The 16,054-nt window shown below is 44.9% G+C and overlaps 2 protein-coding genes across 3 annotated transcripts in view; one reads left to right on the top strand and one right to left on the bottom strand.

Annotated features, from left to right (window-relative positions):
* Positions 1-3,570: 3,570 nt before the first annotated feature.
* On the bottom strand, positions 3,571-13,315 carry YBEY (ybeY metalloendoribonuclease). Its single transcript, XM_042457834.1, is given in 4 exon segments — positions 3,571-3,641; positions 3,828-3,900; positions 9,287-9,586; positions 13,137-13,315. Coding segments are annotated over 3 exon segments (354 nt in total). The 5' UTR covers positions 9,497-9,586; positions 13,137-13,315.
* An 81-nt stretch (positions 13,316-13,396) lies between these two features.
* The window catches only part of LOC121930369 (minichromosome maintenance complex component 3 associated protein), a 42,773-nt gene continuing 40,115 nt past the window's right edge, over positions 13,397-16,054 (top strand). For both annotated transcript variants that reach the window (XR_006103923.1, XM_042466594.1), the window contains exons 1-2: positions 13,397-13,485; positions 14,613-15,876. Coding sequence is in view for 1 of the 2 variants with exons in the window: in XM_042466594.1 (XP_042322528.1) it covers positions 14,694-15,876 (1,183 nt within the window). In the remaining variant the exon portion in view is untranslated. The remainder of the gene's footprint in view (positions 13,486-14,612; positions 15,877-16,054) is intronic.

Genomic DNA, 16,054 nt, shown 5'->3' with positions numbered 1-16,054 from the left:
AGTCACTAAGGATAAGATTTTGTCTTTTGCAGGGACTTTTATAAGTAGCAGGTCTGAGTGAATTTGTCTTTCTCTGCAGGGTCAGCTTGCATAGTTGGGGCATATATACTGAGACAGAACACAACACGTGGGGGAGGCGTAAGGAGATAATGCGATAGAGTGTCTGTTGGCAAGGTTTCGAGTTTGAGGCAATGAAAGTTTTGATCATGAAGCCTACACCTGAAAGTTGTTTTCAGTTTTGGGTTGCCAGACCAGTGTGTGTAGCTAGCACCGTGTTCTTTTAACGGCTGCCTTTCTCGTGGAGACGGACTCACTAAGAGCAGTGAGTGTCGATGTTAAGTCATGACAGTTCATAGGGCTATTAGCGAAGAAGACGACTCAGGACGGTTCACTGTCTGCAGAACTTGCATGGCTCTGATGTTCCAGCATGCAAGCGTTAGTCTATTTGCACCTTGGAGGCTGGTGTGTGCCTTTGTCTCTTGTCTTTGTTTGACCGCATCAGAAGATGCCCATTGCGTGGCTAGCCAATAGGCGGTGTTTTTGGGCGATGAGCTTTCTTTAGGCCACCTTTTCTAGCCCTCTGCCATATGGAGGCAAGCAGGCTCTCCTTAAAAACCGCTGTGTGGTCATTCAAGATGCTGCCGAACAAGACTGTCAACCCTGAGTCAGTCTCAACGACCAAAGTCCAGAAACCACCTGCATGCAGGTTGGGTCTGCGGGCTTCCAGTGCATCTTTAACACCTGCCGTTTCGTCCCTCGCTATACTACAGGGCTTTTTCGGAAGTTGTGTATCCTTCACAGCCGGTAAATGGATTTTCCTGGTGTGAACACAGCTTGCACGAACTGCCTCACCCTTTAAACAGAGTTTGACTGCTGAGGCCTGACAAGACGGACGGCGTGGCAGCAAGGTCCTGTGGGTTGTAGGTTTGATTAGAGTTCCCTTCTCTTAGATGGTTGACCTTAAGGTTGTTAGCCGAGACCATTGTGCCCGGGTTTGGGATGATTAGAGTTTTCCTTCTCCTAGGTGGTTGACATAAGGCTTAGAGAGCCATCCTGCCCTTGGTGCGTTTGGTCCGACCATTCGGTTGTGACCTGTCTGGCATGGGAAGCCCTACCGGTGGCTATTATTACCACCGCCAGCCTGCTCACAATTCATTAGGATACGCAAGCCTCTCCCCCAAGACAAGGGGCATCCATGGAGAGGCTCCATATGTAGACAAGGATGAGAACTGGGATGCATGGGTTGGCTGATGGATGCTGGCGCACTCAACCCGCCTCTTTTTTCTGTACTCAGAGCCTACACACAGGGGGAAAAGCACCTGGTCTGTTCTAACATCATACTATTTATGAGGAACCAAGCCAGGCTTCAGACTCTTTCTGACATGTAGGGAATGAGGCGTGTGTAAAAGAAGAACCTTTTGATCAACAGCCAGGATAAAAACTTGTAGATACTTTAGGATTCTGGACTTCAAAGACCGACCATCAAAAGCAAGCCATATGCTATTCATTTCAGACTTTTCATTCCCTCACCTTTGACTCTCAACATTTCACACCGAAAATATTACATGATTTCCCTGCCAAGCAGAATGAAACAAAAGTGGCTGGCATGTTTGTTTTCCCTAATTCATCCAAACATTTCTTCCCACTGACACATGCCAGCCACTACTAGTGGAATTAATAGAGGGAATGTGGGAACCACTTTCCCCCTTCAGTTGCTGCAAACAGGGTTCAAAGTGGGGCAGAAGGGCAGGACAGAGCAGGAGCTGGAGAAATTCCTCTTTGGCCCAATCGGTCCTTTCTATAGTTCGCAAATGACCAAGAGGTGCTCTGAACATACACAAAAAGTCCCTTCCAGCTGACGCCCCAAGATGTACACCACCCTGACTTTTTCCTTGGGATATTTTGCAGGGACGGCAGTGACTCTGGTGTCATACCTCTTCTAGTTGGATTCCGGTGTGCATCGTACTGTCAAATGATGCGTTGGATACCACCAAGCAGGGTCCAGCAATACAGAATCCCTGTCATGTGTAGTTTGGTGAGGTATCTTGGCAGAGGAATAGGCGTGTTTATGCATTGATGGGGCTTTCTGCCATGGTTTGGGATTGACAATTTGCCCCCATATTGTTCTGAATGTTTTTTTAAAAATTGGGCTCTGGGCTATACTGAAGGTGGAGAGTGTGACTCCCCAAAGTGAATCTCGGGCCTATTTTTGCCCTACATTTGGCCTAAATTTTGTTGCCTACTTTTTTTTTACATTTGTCCCGATTTGGAGTAGACAGTTATGCAACCCTATTCATATAGGCTGCATCCACACTGCAGTAATAATCCAGTTTAACTCCCCTACTGCCATGCCCAGGAATCCTGGGATTTTAATTGTTTTGGCACCAGGCTGACAGAGAAAGCTAGATATCTCACAAAACTAAGCATCCTCAAATTCCATACCACTTAGCCTGGCGTTTAAGTGGTGTCAAAGTGGATTATTTCGCAGTGCAGATACCGCTTGAGTGATGAAGAGGAAAGATAAGAATGATGCTAATAATAATAATAATAATAATATCATAATAATAATAGGATTAATGTATATGCCACCCATCACTGGGAATGTCTGCATCTACAAAATAATATCAGAGAACCTTTATAATTTTTTTTTAAATAAAGCAGGCAGGTACGCATCCACATCCAAAATGTGTTGTACATGTATATCACAACACATCTGAAGTTCTGAAGCATTAATCTTGATATTAATTAGTCTATATCACAAAGAGACGTGAATGCTTAGGACAACTGAATAAAAGCCATAGCGGGAGTAACTATGACTCTCATGGTTACGGGGGTGATGCCGTTTAATGATGACACCGCCTCCACGTGGCCCCGCCGGAAAATGAGTGATACTGACAGTACACTCGGCTAGTGTGTATTGCATAAACGCCAAGTAACATCTCATATAGGGCACCAATGCCTATAAATACACCAGGTTCCTTGTAGCTACTACTTGGTATGCATTCACTCAGCTGGCGAGCGGGGGCAAATCTTTTAAGTTACTGCTAGGGCTCCAAAAATGGGCTACCCAAATTGGGGTATCATTGTGACAATCCTCCGAAAGCAATCGACTACCCATGACGATAGGACATTGAGTGGACAAGCAGAGAGAAAAAATAACTACCGATTTGTGAATGAGCAGACAAGTATACAGATAGACCTTTTGAAGGATCAAGAAACCATCGGATAGACTTTGAAGGTCTTTACCTTTGGATGTGGGAATCTTGTTGTGTTTACTACCATGATATCACATATAACATCTCTTGTGGGATCAGGGTCATCGATGTCCCAAACATCAGACTATAAAGCATCTGCAGATGGGTTGCATGAGGCTTAGTCTACCCAGATAACTCAAAAAGGAAACTGTCCTGTCAGTTCTCCTAAATCCAAGATTAGTTGAAGTTGGACAAGGTTACTTAATAAAAATAAGTAGTTAACAAAACAGCTTTTTCTTTCTTCTTTTCTTTCTTTCTTTCTTTTTCTTCTTGTGTGGAACTCGTTTACAGTACAATACTATCGAAGTGGTTTTTGTCAACGGCCTGAAAGTTTTGTACCAGACAACCTGCTTAGCTCCTGGAGGATTTGTGTTTCTTTTTATACATCTGAAATAAAATGAGACCACATGAATGAATACCTTTACTTCCAACAACATAATTACATCTGATTTACAAGCTGAATTGTCAGTTACTCATAGTGCATTTTTAGGATAACAAAAGATCAATGTTACTATGTTGATCTTTTGTGATTCAAACCACAATGTATTACTGTTCTCTAGGTCAGGAGAACACCTACCTCTTCCCAATCAGCTTTTTGGCTATGCTTATATCCAAGCAAATGGCACATACCCATGAGCAACGTCACCTGCCCAAGCAGAAATATTAATTTGTGATTCACATGATTTTATAGGCTGCAGCACAAGTGTTACAATAATGTTACAAATAAATAGTTTTAAAAACGAAAATAACCAGGGAGGACAATCTAGTATATTACAGTCGGCCCTCCTTATATGCGGATTTGCCATGTGCGGATTTGAGCATACGCACATGGCAAATCCAGGGGGAAAACGTCCCCAATGGCGGTGCACGGCACGCGTGGCTGCCATTGGGGAACAAAAGTCACTTCTCTCCCCTCCTCTTTCCCTCCCCTCCCTTCCCCTCCCTCCTTACCTGCTCTGTCGCCACAACCGTCGCATCCTGCCTCATTGGCCGCCGCACCTCCGCCACCACGGGAAAGGCCCGAGTGCTGCTCATGGGAGACCCAAGAGGCCTCCAGACTGCACCGGGCCCTTCTGCAGTGGCGCACGAGGACAAGGCCAAACGTTGCCTCCCCTGCCACCGCTGCGCCACCGCAAAAAGGGCCGGGTGCAGTCTGGAGGCCTCTTGGCCTCCACAGACGCACCCAGCCTTCTCCGCGGTGGCGGCGGACGGTGGCAGCGAGCGGGAACGGGCTTGGCCTCCTCACCTCACCGCCACCTCCTCCGCACCCAGGAAGGGAAAGGCTGGGCGCTGCCTGTGGAGGCCAAAGGCCTCCGACCTGCAACCCGGCCTCGCGGTGGTGGCAGGCGAGGCCGACGAAGCTGGCCTCATCCTCCCACCGCACTCGCCCCGCAGAAGGGCCCAGTGCAGTCTGGAGGCCTCTTGGCCTCCATGAGCAGCACTCGACCTTTCCTGCGGTGGCGGAGGAGGAGGGCGGCGAAGATGCGGGGGTGGTGGTGCGGCAACGGAGCAGGTAAGCAGGGAGGGAAGGGGGAAGGGGGAGGGAGGGGAGGAAAGAGGAGGAGAGGAGAGAGACTTTTGTCCCCACATGGCAGAGCGTGTGCACGCGTGCCGCCATTGGGGACAAATGGGACTTGAGCATACGTGGATTTTGGTACAGCGGGGGGTCCGGAACAGATCCCCGTGTATACCAAGGGCCCACTGTACCGTATAGTAATAATCATGTGATTTATGGTGCACATCAGTACCACTAACGTACTCGCATTCAAAGAAGTGGATGCATATCCATGAAAATTAAAACACTAAGTCTTAAAGGTGCTACCATATTTTCTTTTTCTCCCTCTCATTTCCTCCCCCATTTTTCCAGTAATATGGCGCTTCACATGAGAGGCTTTCCATGTTAATTTGACATTCCCTGCCCCAAGCTTTCAATCTAAAATTTATGTATTTTACAGAATAATCTCATGGATTATAGAGGGAAGCTACTGCTGTACAGTGGCCAACTCGCCTAGCAAATTATTGCAACCGGTGCCAGCAGAACAGAGCAAGCCATTGTCTTAAATTCATTATGCCACTTACAGGAACACTGGGAATTTCAGGTTTTTCCACACACTCCTCTGTGGCACACGGATCATGTTCTGGAGGGTCTGTCAGGCCCTCAGTTTTTTACATCCCATTTTGGAGCTCCTGCTCCCAAAAAACAACTTTTACAGGTAGAAATGTAAACAGTTGGCTGGTGACTTTGGGTGGCATGGATAACTATGGTACGGTGCTGACATAAAAGTTACTTATGTTTAGTTGTCTTAATTTAAACATTTCTGGGTAACTTGTCTGGTATCTCACGGCAAGAAACTGGCAATGTGCAACAGGTCTTGGGGAATAAAACAGGAGTTGAGCAGAGAGCTTTTGGGGAGCAAACGTGCTTTAGTATGTTGTTGGCTGTGCAGACTGCCAAAATAAAGCTGCTTCGGGTATCTTTGAAGGTATGCTATTTAAATGATGCATGCATCCTAAGAATCCGGAAAGCTGCCCCAACGCTGCACTACAGTGCTTAGGAATGGAGTGTGGCTTTGGTGCGACCTCCGACTCTTAGGACCCATGCACCATTTAAATAGCATAACCCAAAGAGACCCGAAGCAGGTTATTTTGGCAGTCTGTAACAGGCCATTAAAATCTTGAACTGACATGAATCTGTCACACTACTGCTTTAGATGTAAGGAAGAACAAATGAGTCATAATGTCTTGTAAAATCTTTTGTTGGAGAAGACTGAAAAGTCTTCTCTGTAAGAAAGTTTAGATATCCTTTTTTCCAGGCTAACAAGTTTTATATTGCGGCAAGTCACCTTAGAAAAAAGCAAGACTTCTGCCAGCAAGAGGGTGATGGTAGTGTGGCTGTACATGTCAGGAAACCTTTTTAAAACTATCAATAGCTGAAGACAATATAGATGTACATGCAGACCATGATTTCAGAGCTTTTTTTTTAACAGGTGACACTAACACAAGTAGAAAATGGACGAAGTAGCAAAACATACTTATGTAAGAATGTCGTAATCTTCACTGTATTCTTCACTTGTTGAACTATATTCTACCCCTAGAAAAATATCTCCCAAATTGTATTATCTGGGCCAAATATTGAGGCAGTCTCCTGCTTTCAGATCTGTGAAAGGAACAGGTTCCAACAATAATAAAATGTTACTATATAGAACACTGCAACCTCTTTAGACTGAAGGTGCTTGTTGCTGGTCAGCTAATCTGTATCTGTTTGGTGGTCCCTCTCATCAACTTTTGTTATCTGGGCTACCGCTTGTGAACCACAAGTGGTTAGCTGCGCTGAGTCCCAGTTTTGGGAAAAGGCAGGATATAGATAAATATAATAATAATAATAACAATAACCACAACAACAACCACAGTAAAGTCCAAGCAGGTAGGGTTAGCATCAACACTCCACTTAAGCCCACTTAAGTCCTGGAATCTCAGGATATATAATATGGGAGTGTTAAAAGAGGTCCAGGCAAGCCTGGTTGGATATTTACCACACCTGTCCCTGCACGAACTCAAGACCCACTACTGGTGCATGCTCTTTACCTTCCCATTGATCTTACCCATGTGGCCAGGCACCTTGTGGCAATTTAGGGCATTGAGTAAGAGCAATGTCTGGCAAGGTAGGAGGTGCGGGTGGTTGTCGAACAGCACGGTTTGCTGCAGTTTCCAGGAAACTCCCCAGCCAACCAGTGGTCAAATATGCTGAGGCTGGTTTACTCCCGGATCAGGCTGGATCCACAATCCCCCATCCCGTTTGGCAAGTAGGCCTGATCTCCTCCCCCCAGGTTTTGGCCTGCATTGTCGTATAAGGCTGGGAGGAATAGGGCCTTGTGGCCTGTTCAGACAACCCCTCTGACAAAGCAACAAGTGAAAAGATGACATGATAGATGCCTTCAGGTCACCTACGACTTACAGCCAGCCAGGTGGGACCAAATAGGACCAAATCACCTAATAAAGCACAAGTTGTCTTTATTTGTTGGTATGTGAATTGAAGTTAACTGTTGACTTCTGGCAACCCTATGAATTTCATTGGGTTTACTTAGACAAACGAATATTCAGGGTGGTTTTACAAGTTCTTCCTCTGAAATATACCTACAGCAGTTAGTATGGTACTAACAAGGGTTGAACTGATAAGCTTCCAAGCAGATCACGATCTGCTGCCTTCAGGATATTTATGCTTCCATGCTTATTACCTAATTTTATTTTGTACCCCCTGTCCACTGGAAATGTACTTTTCTCTTGCACCTTTTGCTATTTTAAAGGCATGGGCTATAGAGGGGCATTTGTTTTTACATTACCACAATCCCCCCCCCTTTTTTTTTGAATAGAGGATCTTTGTGGTCTTAAGTTGTATAACTGTGATTCTATCTGCAAGAGGTCTTCAATGATTCATCGTACTGTGGTGGGAAAAATGTGCCCAAATATGGCCACTCAAGCTGATTTTGAGGGCCTTCACCCACATCCCCTGAGGAGCAAGCAAGTATGCTATATTTCCCCTCTGAACTAATCTTGGCGTGTTACAGACGCCCCCTAAAGCGGGCGGTCTGCCACCACCGATTAGCTACACCAAGAAGCCCCGGCGGCCCGACCGCAAGGCTTCTCGGCGCAGCTAAAAAGAAGCACCAAAATGGTGCTCCTTTTGGCCCCGGAAGTGGGCGGTGAGGTGCGCACTCGCAGCATACTTAGCTGCGCCACTCTCGGACGCTGTGCGTCGAGACGTAAATATGGCGCGCCCATGTGGCAGGCGACGCCATTTACTACGCGCTCCGCTGTCCTAGGAACAGGGGTGGTTAGGAAGGTGGACCCTTCCTATCTCGTACGCCCCTTTCTACATTCAGACGCGCGGAGCGCATAGTAAATGGTGGTGTGTAACCGCCTAAGACTGGAAGCTGCCCTCTTTTGAATCAAACATGAATACTGCTCTGGTCAGGCCCACGGGAATATGGGTCCAGTTCTGGGCACCACAATTTAAAAAAAGGACGTAGAGAAACTGAGCAGTTCCAGAGGAGGTGACTAAAATGTGAAGGGTTCTGGAAGCCATTCCTTGAGGAATGACTAAGGGGCTGAGGTGTTCAGCCTGGGAAGAGAAGGTTAGAGGGTTTGATAGCCCTGTTTCATAAAAACTTGAAGGGATGTCATATTGAGGAGAGGGAGAAGCTTGTTTTTTCTGCTGCTCCAGGACTAGGACCTGGCACAGTGGATGCAAGCTACAGGAAAGAGGATCCATTTCCAAACTAGGAAGAACTTCCTGACAGTAAGAGCTGTCCGACAGTGAGACACACTCTTCCTCGGAGTGTAGTGGAGTCTCCTTCCTTGGAGGTCTTTAAACAGAGGCTGGATGGCCGTCTGGGGGATGTTTGTTTGGATTTCCTGCATGGCGGGGGGGGGGGTGGGCGGGGTGACTGGAGGCCCTGCGGTCTCTTCCAACTCTATAGTCTATGATTCTATGGCCTGTACAGAAGCCAATAAAGCTGCTTTGAGACACCAGTGGTTGTATCGTGTTTCAATGCGACGTGTCCTAAGAGTACAGAAGTCGCACCAAAGCCACGTTTCCAGCCTAGGACTGGAGCCTGGCTTTGGTGCGACTCGGACTCTTTAGGATGCATGCATAATTGAAACACCTCCTCCACTGTGACTCAAGCAGCTTATTTGCTGTCTGTAACAGGCCTATGATTTCTTAGTTTGAATCTGACACCTTTTGGACCCTAAATAGACTGAGAGGCAAAACCATGGTAATGTTCTCAATATCCCAAGAGGGTGCAGGGGACATTTGGAATTTACTTTTAATAACAAGTTTAACATTAAAGAGAATTTGGGTTGGGGCATGCAGCCCTCTCGAAGTCCGCGGTGGTGGTGGGTGTGCCCCTGGCTGCAGTCTCAAGCAGATGCCTAATCATATCCCATTAAAAATCTAGCATCTTATTTTTGCTCTTAGGATGACAACAGAAGACTATTGCTGACCTGGAAAAAAGTAAATAAGCAAAGCTTACCTCATGAAAAGGAAAAGACAAGATGTCAGTGGGGATGTTCTTCTGTTTGTAAGTTCTATTGAGTTGCTGTATGCGCCTGTTACTAACACAGATAACACCGAGATCAAACTGCTGCACACCCAAAACGCAACGTAATTGTTCTACATTTTTGCGAAGTGGCACTCTCCTGATGGGGATGGCTCTCTGCAGGTTACGTATGATCAGGCTCATCTCATTACGAAGTGAAGACACTGCAGTGTTCTGCAAAAGAGGCTTTTCCCAAAATGACCACCATTAGACATGGCTGACAGCTACCAGGACCTAGAACAGCAAAGACAGAAATTAACAACAGTACTTAAAATAATGCTACTTTTGAAAAACAGAAAGGAATTTCAGCAGAACTGATCAGTCTCATCCAGAGTTATAGCTCTTTTACACTACACAATTCCAGTGCTATGTCTCCACTGTAACCGACATAGCAACATCCTATGGAATCCTGGGATCTATAGTTCAGAGGGACCTTTTGAATCAGCAGTACATCTGATGTCTTTGACCACAAGCATAAATCCCAGGAGGATTCCACAGGCAGCAGCCATGGCAATTAAAGGGGAATTGTGGTGCTATATAATTATAGATTGTGAAAGGGTCACCAGAGGTTCAGGAACAGAGGCGTGGTACAGAGCGCCAAAAAGAGGCACCGGGGAGGTGTCTCTCCTTGTTCCGCAGCAGCACCGTAGCAACCAAATTGTGTGGTGCTGCTACGCAGCAAAAAAGGAGCGCTTGGAAGTGGCCCCTTTTTTGTGGTGCACTTGTGCTGCGCCAAAGCGTCAGCGACGATGCAATGATGTGCCAGCGGCGCAGTCCTGTTTGGACGCTGTGCTTCTGGCACGTCATCGCTGCGCTCACCATGTGGATGGTGCTACGCAGTTGCGCCGCACCCATGACGTGCTAGGGTTGTGGGGCATGTGCATGCCCCACCCCCAAGCAACCCTAGCATGTCATGGGCGCACCGCAAAGGGCCTATCTGCACCGGGCCAGAGTTTCAAGGGACACAGCCCACGTATTGGAAAACAGCATCTGCTGAATCAGAGAATGGAAGCACTCAAAGTGTCTGAGGAAAATCTAACTGGAGAATTTCTTTGGGTGGAACTTTGGAGGGTGGAAAAGAGAGGAGTGGAGAAACAGCAAAAATTCTCCTCAAGCTTTCAAGGGGATGCAGTTCTGCTGTTTTCACCACTTTCAGTGTCAAATCATACTGGTTTACCAATAGTCTTCCACACTAGGCTGCATCCGCATTGCTAAAATCATCCACTTTGACACCATATTAATGGTTATGGCTCAATATGATGGAATTCTAAGATGTGTATTATTAAGCTTTATTTATAAAGCACTGTAAATTTACACAGCACTGTACGTACAATCAATTAAAACAGATAAAATAAACCTTCGTATAGCGTACATTCTATGACAATAATTAAACATAATACATATTAATACATCTTAACATTCGAACAATAAAATATAGCAGACAACACATTAAATTAACATTGGTAGTTTAGTGAGACCTTTATTATTCTCTGTCAGAGGACTCTGTTGCCACAACTAAGAATTTGATAGCACAGAGCCATGGCAGTTAAAGTGGCGTCAAACTGGATTATTTCTCCAGTGCGGACACAACCCTAGAGATGCTTGTTTAGACTGAAAGCTTCAGCTTTTATTATATAGAGATACAAGTTGGAAAGTCTCAAGGCTCACATCCTTTAGGCAGTGGTATAAAAAAGAGAAAACAGTTGGTGAGAGAAAGTCATACCCATTCTTTGCTAACTTTTTTTGCTAACTTAAGTCTTTCTTTCATGTGCATATAAGTAGTTTTTGGGTGGGTTTTTTTGTTTGTTATTTAAACATTTATAGAATTGCCTTTCTATGCAGTCCTTGAGTGTGGATTCTCATCTTTGGCTGAGGAAGTGGTTTAGGTTTAATCTGCACTGCAGAAATAGTGCAGTTTGACACCTCTTTAACTGCCATGGCTTGATGTTATGAAATGCTGAGATATATAGTTTGGAAGGGCACCAGAGCTCTCTGACAGGGAAGGCGAAATTTCTCAAAGAAATCCCAGAATCCCATAGCATTGAGTTATGGCCGTTAAAGTGGTGTCAAATTGCATTATTTCTGCAGCATGGACCACCCTGCCATCAACTTAGATGGCTCTTTCAGAGTGTGCTTCTGGACTTATGCTCATGCATAAAATGCTTAAAAGCATGTGAAGTCAAAGGCTTTCACGGCCAGCATCCATAGTTTTTTGTGAGTTTTTTCGCACTAAGTGGCCATGTTCTAGAATTTATTTTTGACGTTTTCCCAGCATCTGTGGTTGGCATCTTCTTAAGATGCCAGCCACAGATGTTGGTGAAACATCAGGAATAAACTCTTCTAGAACATGGTCACTTAGTCTGAAAAACCCACAAAAAAACTATGTTTAAAAGCTTGTTGCTGTGTGCCTTGAAGTTGTTTCTGACTTAATGGCGGCCCTAAGGTGACCCTGTCATGGGATTTTCTTGGCAAGATTTGTCCAGAGGAGGTTGGCCATTGGCATCCTCTGAGGCTGAGAGAGTGTGACTTGCCCAAGGCGACCCAGTGGGGTTTCTATAGCCAAGTATGGATTCAAACCCAGGGTCATCATCCAGGACTCAAACCACACTGGCTCTCATTATGCGATATAGTTGTGGTATAATGGTTAAAGCTGACAATTTTACTTATGCTTAGGAGCTGAAGATTATAGTGCTGAAAATGCACTAAGAGCAAAGGTTGTTATTCTAGGTCATGTCAAATGCGTAAACAACTCTGAATGGCTCCAGACTTTAAGTAGCTAGCCCAAATAAGAGGAAGTACTGCATAAACAGTGTGATGACCAAACGTATGTTTGGTCCTCATGAGGGATGGAGACGTACGTTAGGTGTAATATTTGAACATCCAATGAATATACAGGGGTATAAATGTTCAATTCAATGTAAGCAATGAAATGTGGTTTCTAGTTTTCTTTGTTCAAAATACTATAAAAACTTGGTCCATTTTAGAATCATGGGCCCAGAAATTTGGATGCATTTCCTTCTGAAGAGAACAGCTGCGGCTAAAAATGAAAATGTTTCCTTTCCAATCAAGTGCCTGGTTTCCCTGCAGATTTTGGGTTAAAATTCTGGTTTTAAAACAATCTATAATCAATAATCTATAACACAGTGACATATTAAAATCTTTACAGGGAATGTTAAAATGTATTGCCTTGAACCTACCCAGTGGAGTCCCACATCTAATCTGATAAGTGGGTTTTAGAGGGGGAAATCAACTATTTTAAGAACCATTCTCTGTGAAGAAAGCTTCTGTAGTTAGGATCCAAAACAAACTGCATCAATAATCCAGTTTAAGATTGCTTTAACAGACCTGGCTCAATGCTAGGGAATTCTGGGAAGTGCAGTTTTCTGAGACATTTAGCCTTCTTTGCCAGAGAGCTCTAGTGCCACAACAAACTACAATTCCCAGGATTCCCTAGCACTGAGCAAGGGCAGTTAAAGCAGTCTGAAACTGGATTATTTCTGCACTTTCTGCTACTGAATCCTCCCCAAGACTCATAAGACATTGGGTTGTTCATCAGCCTGAACAGTGAAGAAGGGTTCCCAATATTTGCTGCTCCAGGTGTTTTGGACTTCAGCTCCCAGGATTCCTTGCTGTGGGTCAAAATGGCTGAGGCTTCTGGGAAAAGAAGTCCAAAAGACTTGGAGCAACCACTGCCTCCCAAACAACCCCTCCCTCTCAGTTTCCCTAGAAGAACAAGAAAGGAAAGAGGGAACAAGGGAAGGTCTAGGGCCTGCTGCTTCCTTACCAAAGAAGGGAAGCTGACGCAGGAAAATCCCTGCGCTCTCTCATTTCTTCAAAGGGGTTTAGTTTGGACACAATCCGCCCGCCCACTCTCCCTGGGTTGCTGTTTGCGCATGCGCACAGTACTGTAAAACAATACAGCACCCCAACCGTGTGGAAAGGAATGGGGGCCATCCCTTCTCTCATTGCGCATGCGCCAAGGTTAAGCCACACACCCCTTCACTCGCGATACTCAGGGCCGCGCGACGTCACTTCCTCTCTGGCACAACTCGGCCAGGGAATCTCCTTCCGGTCCTGCGCAGTTGAGCTTTGTTTATGTCCAGGAGGGCCTTGGAGGCTCAATGCTGGGGACGGTATGTTGTGGTTGCTGCTGTTGCTGTGTGTGCGCTTTCAGGTCGTTTGCAGCTTAATAGCCACCTCGAGGCGACCCTCTCCTGGGGTTTCCTTGGCAAGGTTTCTTCAGAGGGGGCTTTGCCATTGCTATCCTCTCAGGCTGAGAGAGTGTGACTTCACCCAGGTCCACCCAGTGGGTTCCCTCCCCAGCTATAACAGCCCATTGGGAAACTGGAGCCATGTGTCCAAAGGAGGGCGACTAAAATGGAGAAGGGTCTGGAAACCATGAAGCCCTATGAGGAAGGACTCAGGGAGCTGGGGATGTTTAGCCTGGAGAAGAAAAGGTTAAGAGGTGATATGATAGCCCTGTTTAAATACTTGAAGGGATGTCATATTGAGGAGGGAGCAAGCTTGTTTTCTGTTGCTCCAGAGAACAGAACCCAGAGCAGGAAATATTCTTTGTGGAAGGGATTTGCTTTGTATGGAAGACCAACCCATCCCCTTTTTGATCACTGCCTTTTTTGCTTTTCTGTCTTTTCATGTAGGTAACAGTGTTTTAAAAGAGCTTATTTGAAACAAAATAGGATGAAGGTTGAGGGGGAATAAATCCTTGTCAGTTAAATTGCCAACCCTAGATTTCCCAGGGTTGGTGTGTGTGGATGTGTAAGAGATACGTAATGATAGTTTGAACTCACCTCAGGCATCATTGACTAGTCTAAGAGTGGTTTTTATTGTAATCACAGGTTTATTAATAATATTATTCTCCTTGTTTTTCTCTGCATGTTATGCCTTCACAGTCAGTCAACACAAATAACTATGACATGGCACTTGGAATCAAAGTTATTTTTAATAGTCAATACTATGTTCAAACTGGTCTTGACTGACACATAATAGAAACCAGTGTTTCCCAGGCTGCTGTACAGTCAGATCAAGAGCAGAGAGTAAAACCTACTTTAATGGGATGTGTTGCTACAGATGATAGCATACATTGGGATGGAATTATTTTGTGACTATGTGGTATCTTTTGCTACTGATGGGGCAATAGACTGATAGAGAATATGTGAAGTATTTATTTTGGGGGGGGGAGGGATTTACTAAACAGGATTGTTTTGCTTTTCCAAACAACTACTTATGTTTCATTTTGCAGATTTGCAGGATGTTGGGCTAATAGTTGGAAGCAGGCAGATCTTTAGTGTAGAAACTATTGAGTAAATGCCTAGCTGTGAAAATGAACTCAAATACTCCTTTCAGTGGACAGCAACCTGGAGCTTTCCAGCCGCCACCTGATGCTGCATCTGGGATGTTTACTGTTCAGCCGCCATTCCAGTTTGGTCAGCCACCTCTTTTTGGGCAAAATAGTGGAGGGTTGTTAAAGAATCCTGGATTTACACACCTGCCTGACTTCACCGTAACTTCAAGAGATCGTAGTTCTTTGGGGTTTGGGCAGTCTCATGGATTTACACAGTCTTACCCTGTTGCACAGACTACATCCTTTGCAGCTACTGCACCAACCAGCTCTTCTGTTCCTAGCAAGCAGACATTCAGTTTTAAACCACCTACAACTCTTGAGACTTCTCAGAGTCTTCCTAGCTTTGGGACTACAACTGTAGAAGCAGCAGGAAGTGGTTTTATGGGACCAGATTTCAGTTTTAAAACTCCTGAGAATGCATTATTCAAACCTATCTTTGGCACTGGTTCAGAACAAGAAAAATCAGCAAACCCAGGAAGCGAAACTCCTTTCACATTTTCCACTCCAGGTAATAGTGGATCTGGAAGACTAGCTCCATTTGTCATTTCTCAAGCAAGCAGCAGCAGCTCAGTCAGTACAAGTTTCAGTTTTTCAAAACCAGTAAGCAGTAATATTTCAGCTCCTTCATTCAGTGTTGCTTTACCAAGCAAGGCAATAGAGGATGATAAAAAAAGACCTACAGTCTTTGCAAGCCCCAGTAGTAGTTTTACCTCTTTTTCAAACTCATCTATTGGGTCTTTGCCTTTGGGAGAAAATTTCCAAGTGAGTAAAACAAGCAAGACAGAGCATGAAGTCGTAGTAGTTCCAAGTGAGCCACTTTCTATCCTTGGAAAGGGAACAAAGCGGAAAGAAGAACAAGAGCTTTCCCCAAGACGACATGAGTATGATGGTGTGGATGAGCCAGAACTTTTGTCAAGGAATGATAATTCTTCCAATAAGCGACCAGTCAGGCTGAATTGGCCTCCTAAACGAGGTCTGTTTAGCAGGACATTGCTAGATGTGTTGAAAAGCAATAAGAGAGAGCCCAAAATGGAAAAAGTTTCTGCAGAATCTGGAGAAATGGAACAGACAGGTACCGCTGGGGGAATGCAGACTGGTTTTGCAATGGCTAGGCCAGCAGCAGCGCTGAGAAAGGAAGAAAGTAAGGTCAACTTTAAGCCGTGTAAGTATCAAAGCTTGAAGCAATTAAACTGAAGGATGAAAATGTTGCAATTAGTTTAAATTGTACCTTTCAGTATATTTATAAAATATTATTTTATATTTTGCATCTAAAATATACTTCTGTTTCATTTTTAAATATTAATATCTATGCCCTTTTTAATAAGTGATAGTTGATACAC

The sequence above is a fragment of the Sceloporus undulatus genome, chromosome 1, assembly GCF_019175285.1.
Source record: "Sceloporus undulatus isolate JIND9_A2432 ecotype Alabama chromosome 1, SceUnd_v1.1, whole genome shotgun sequence".
Classification (NCBI taxonomy): Eukaryota; Metazoa; Chordata; class Lepidosauria; order Squamata; family Phrynosomatidae; genus Sceloporus; species Sceloporus undulatus.
Note: the sequence above shows the minus strand (reverse complement) of the source record. Positions and strands in the feature narration are given on the sequence as shown.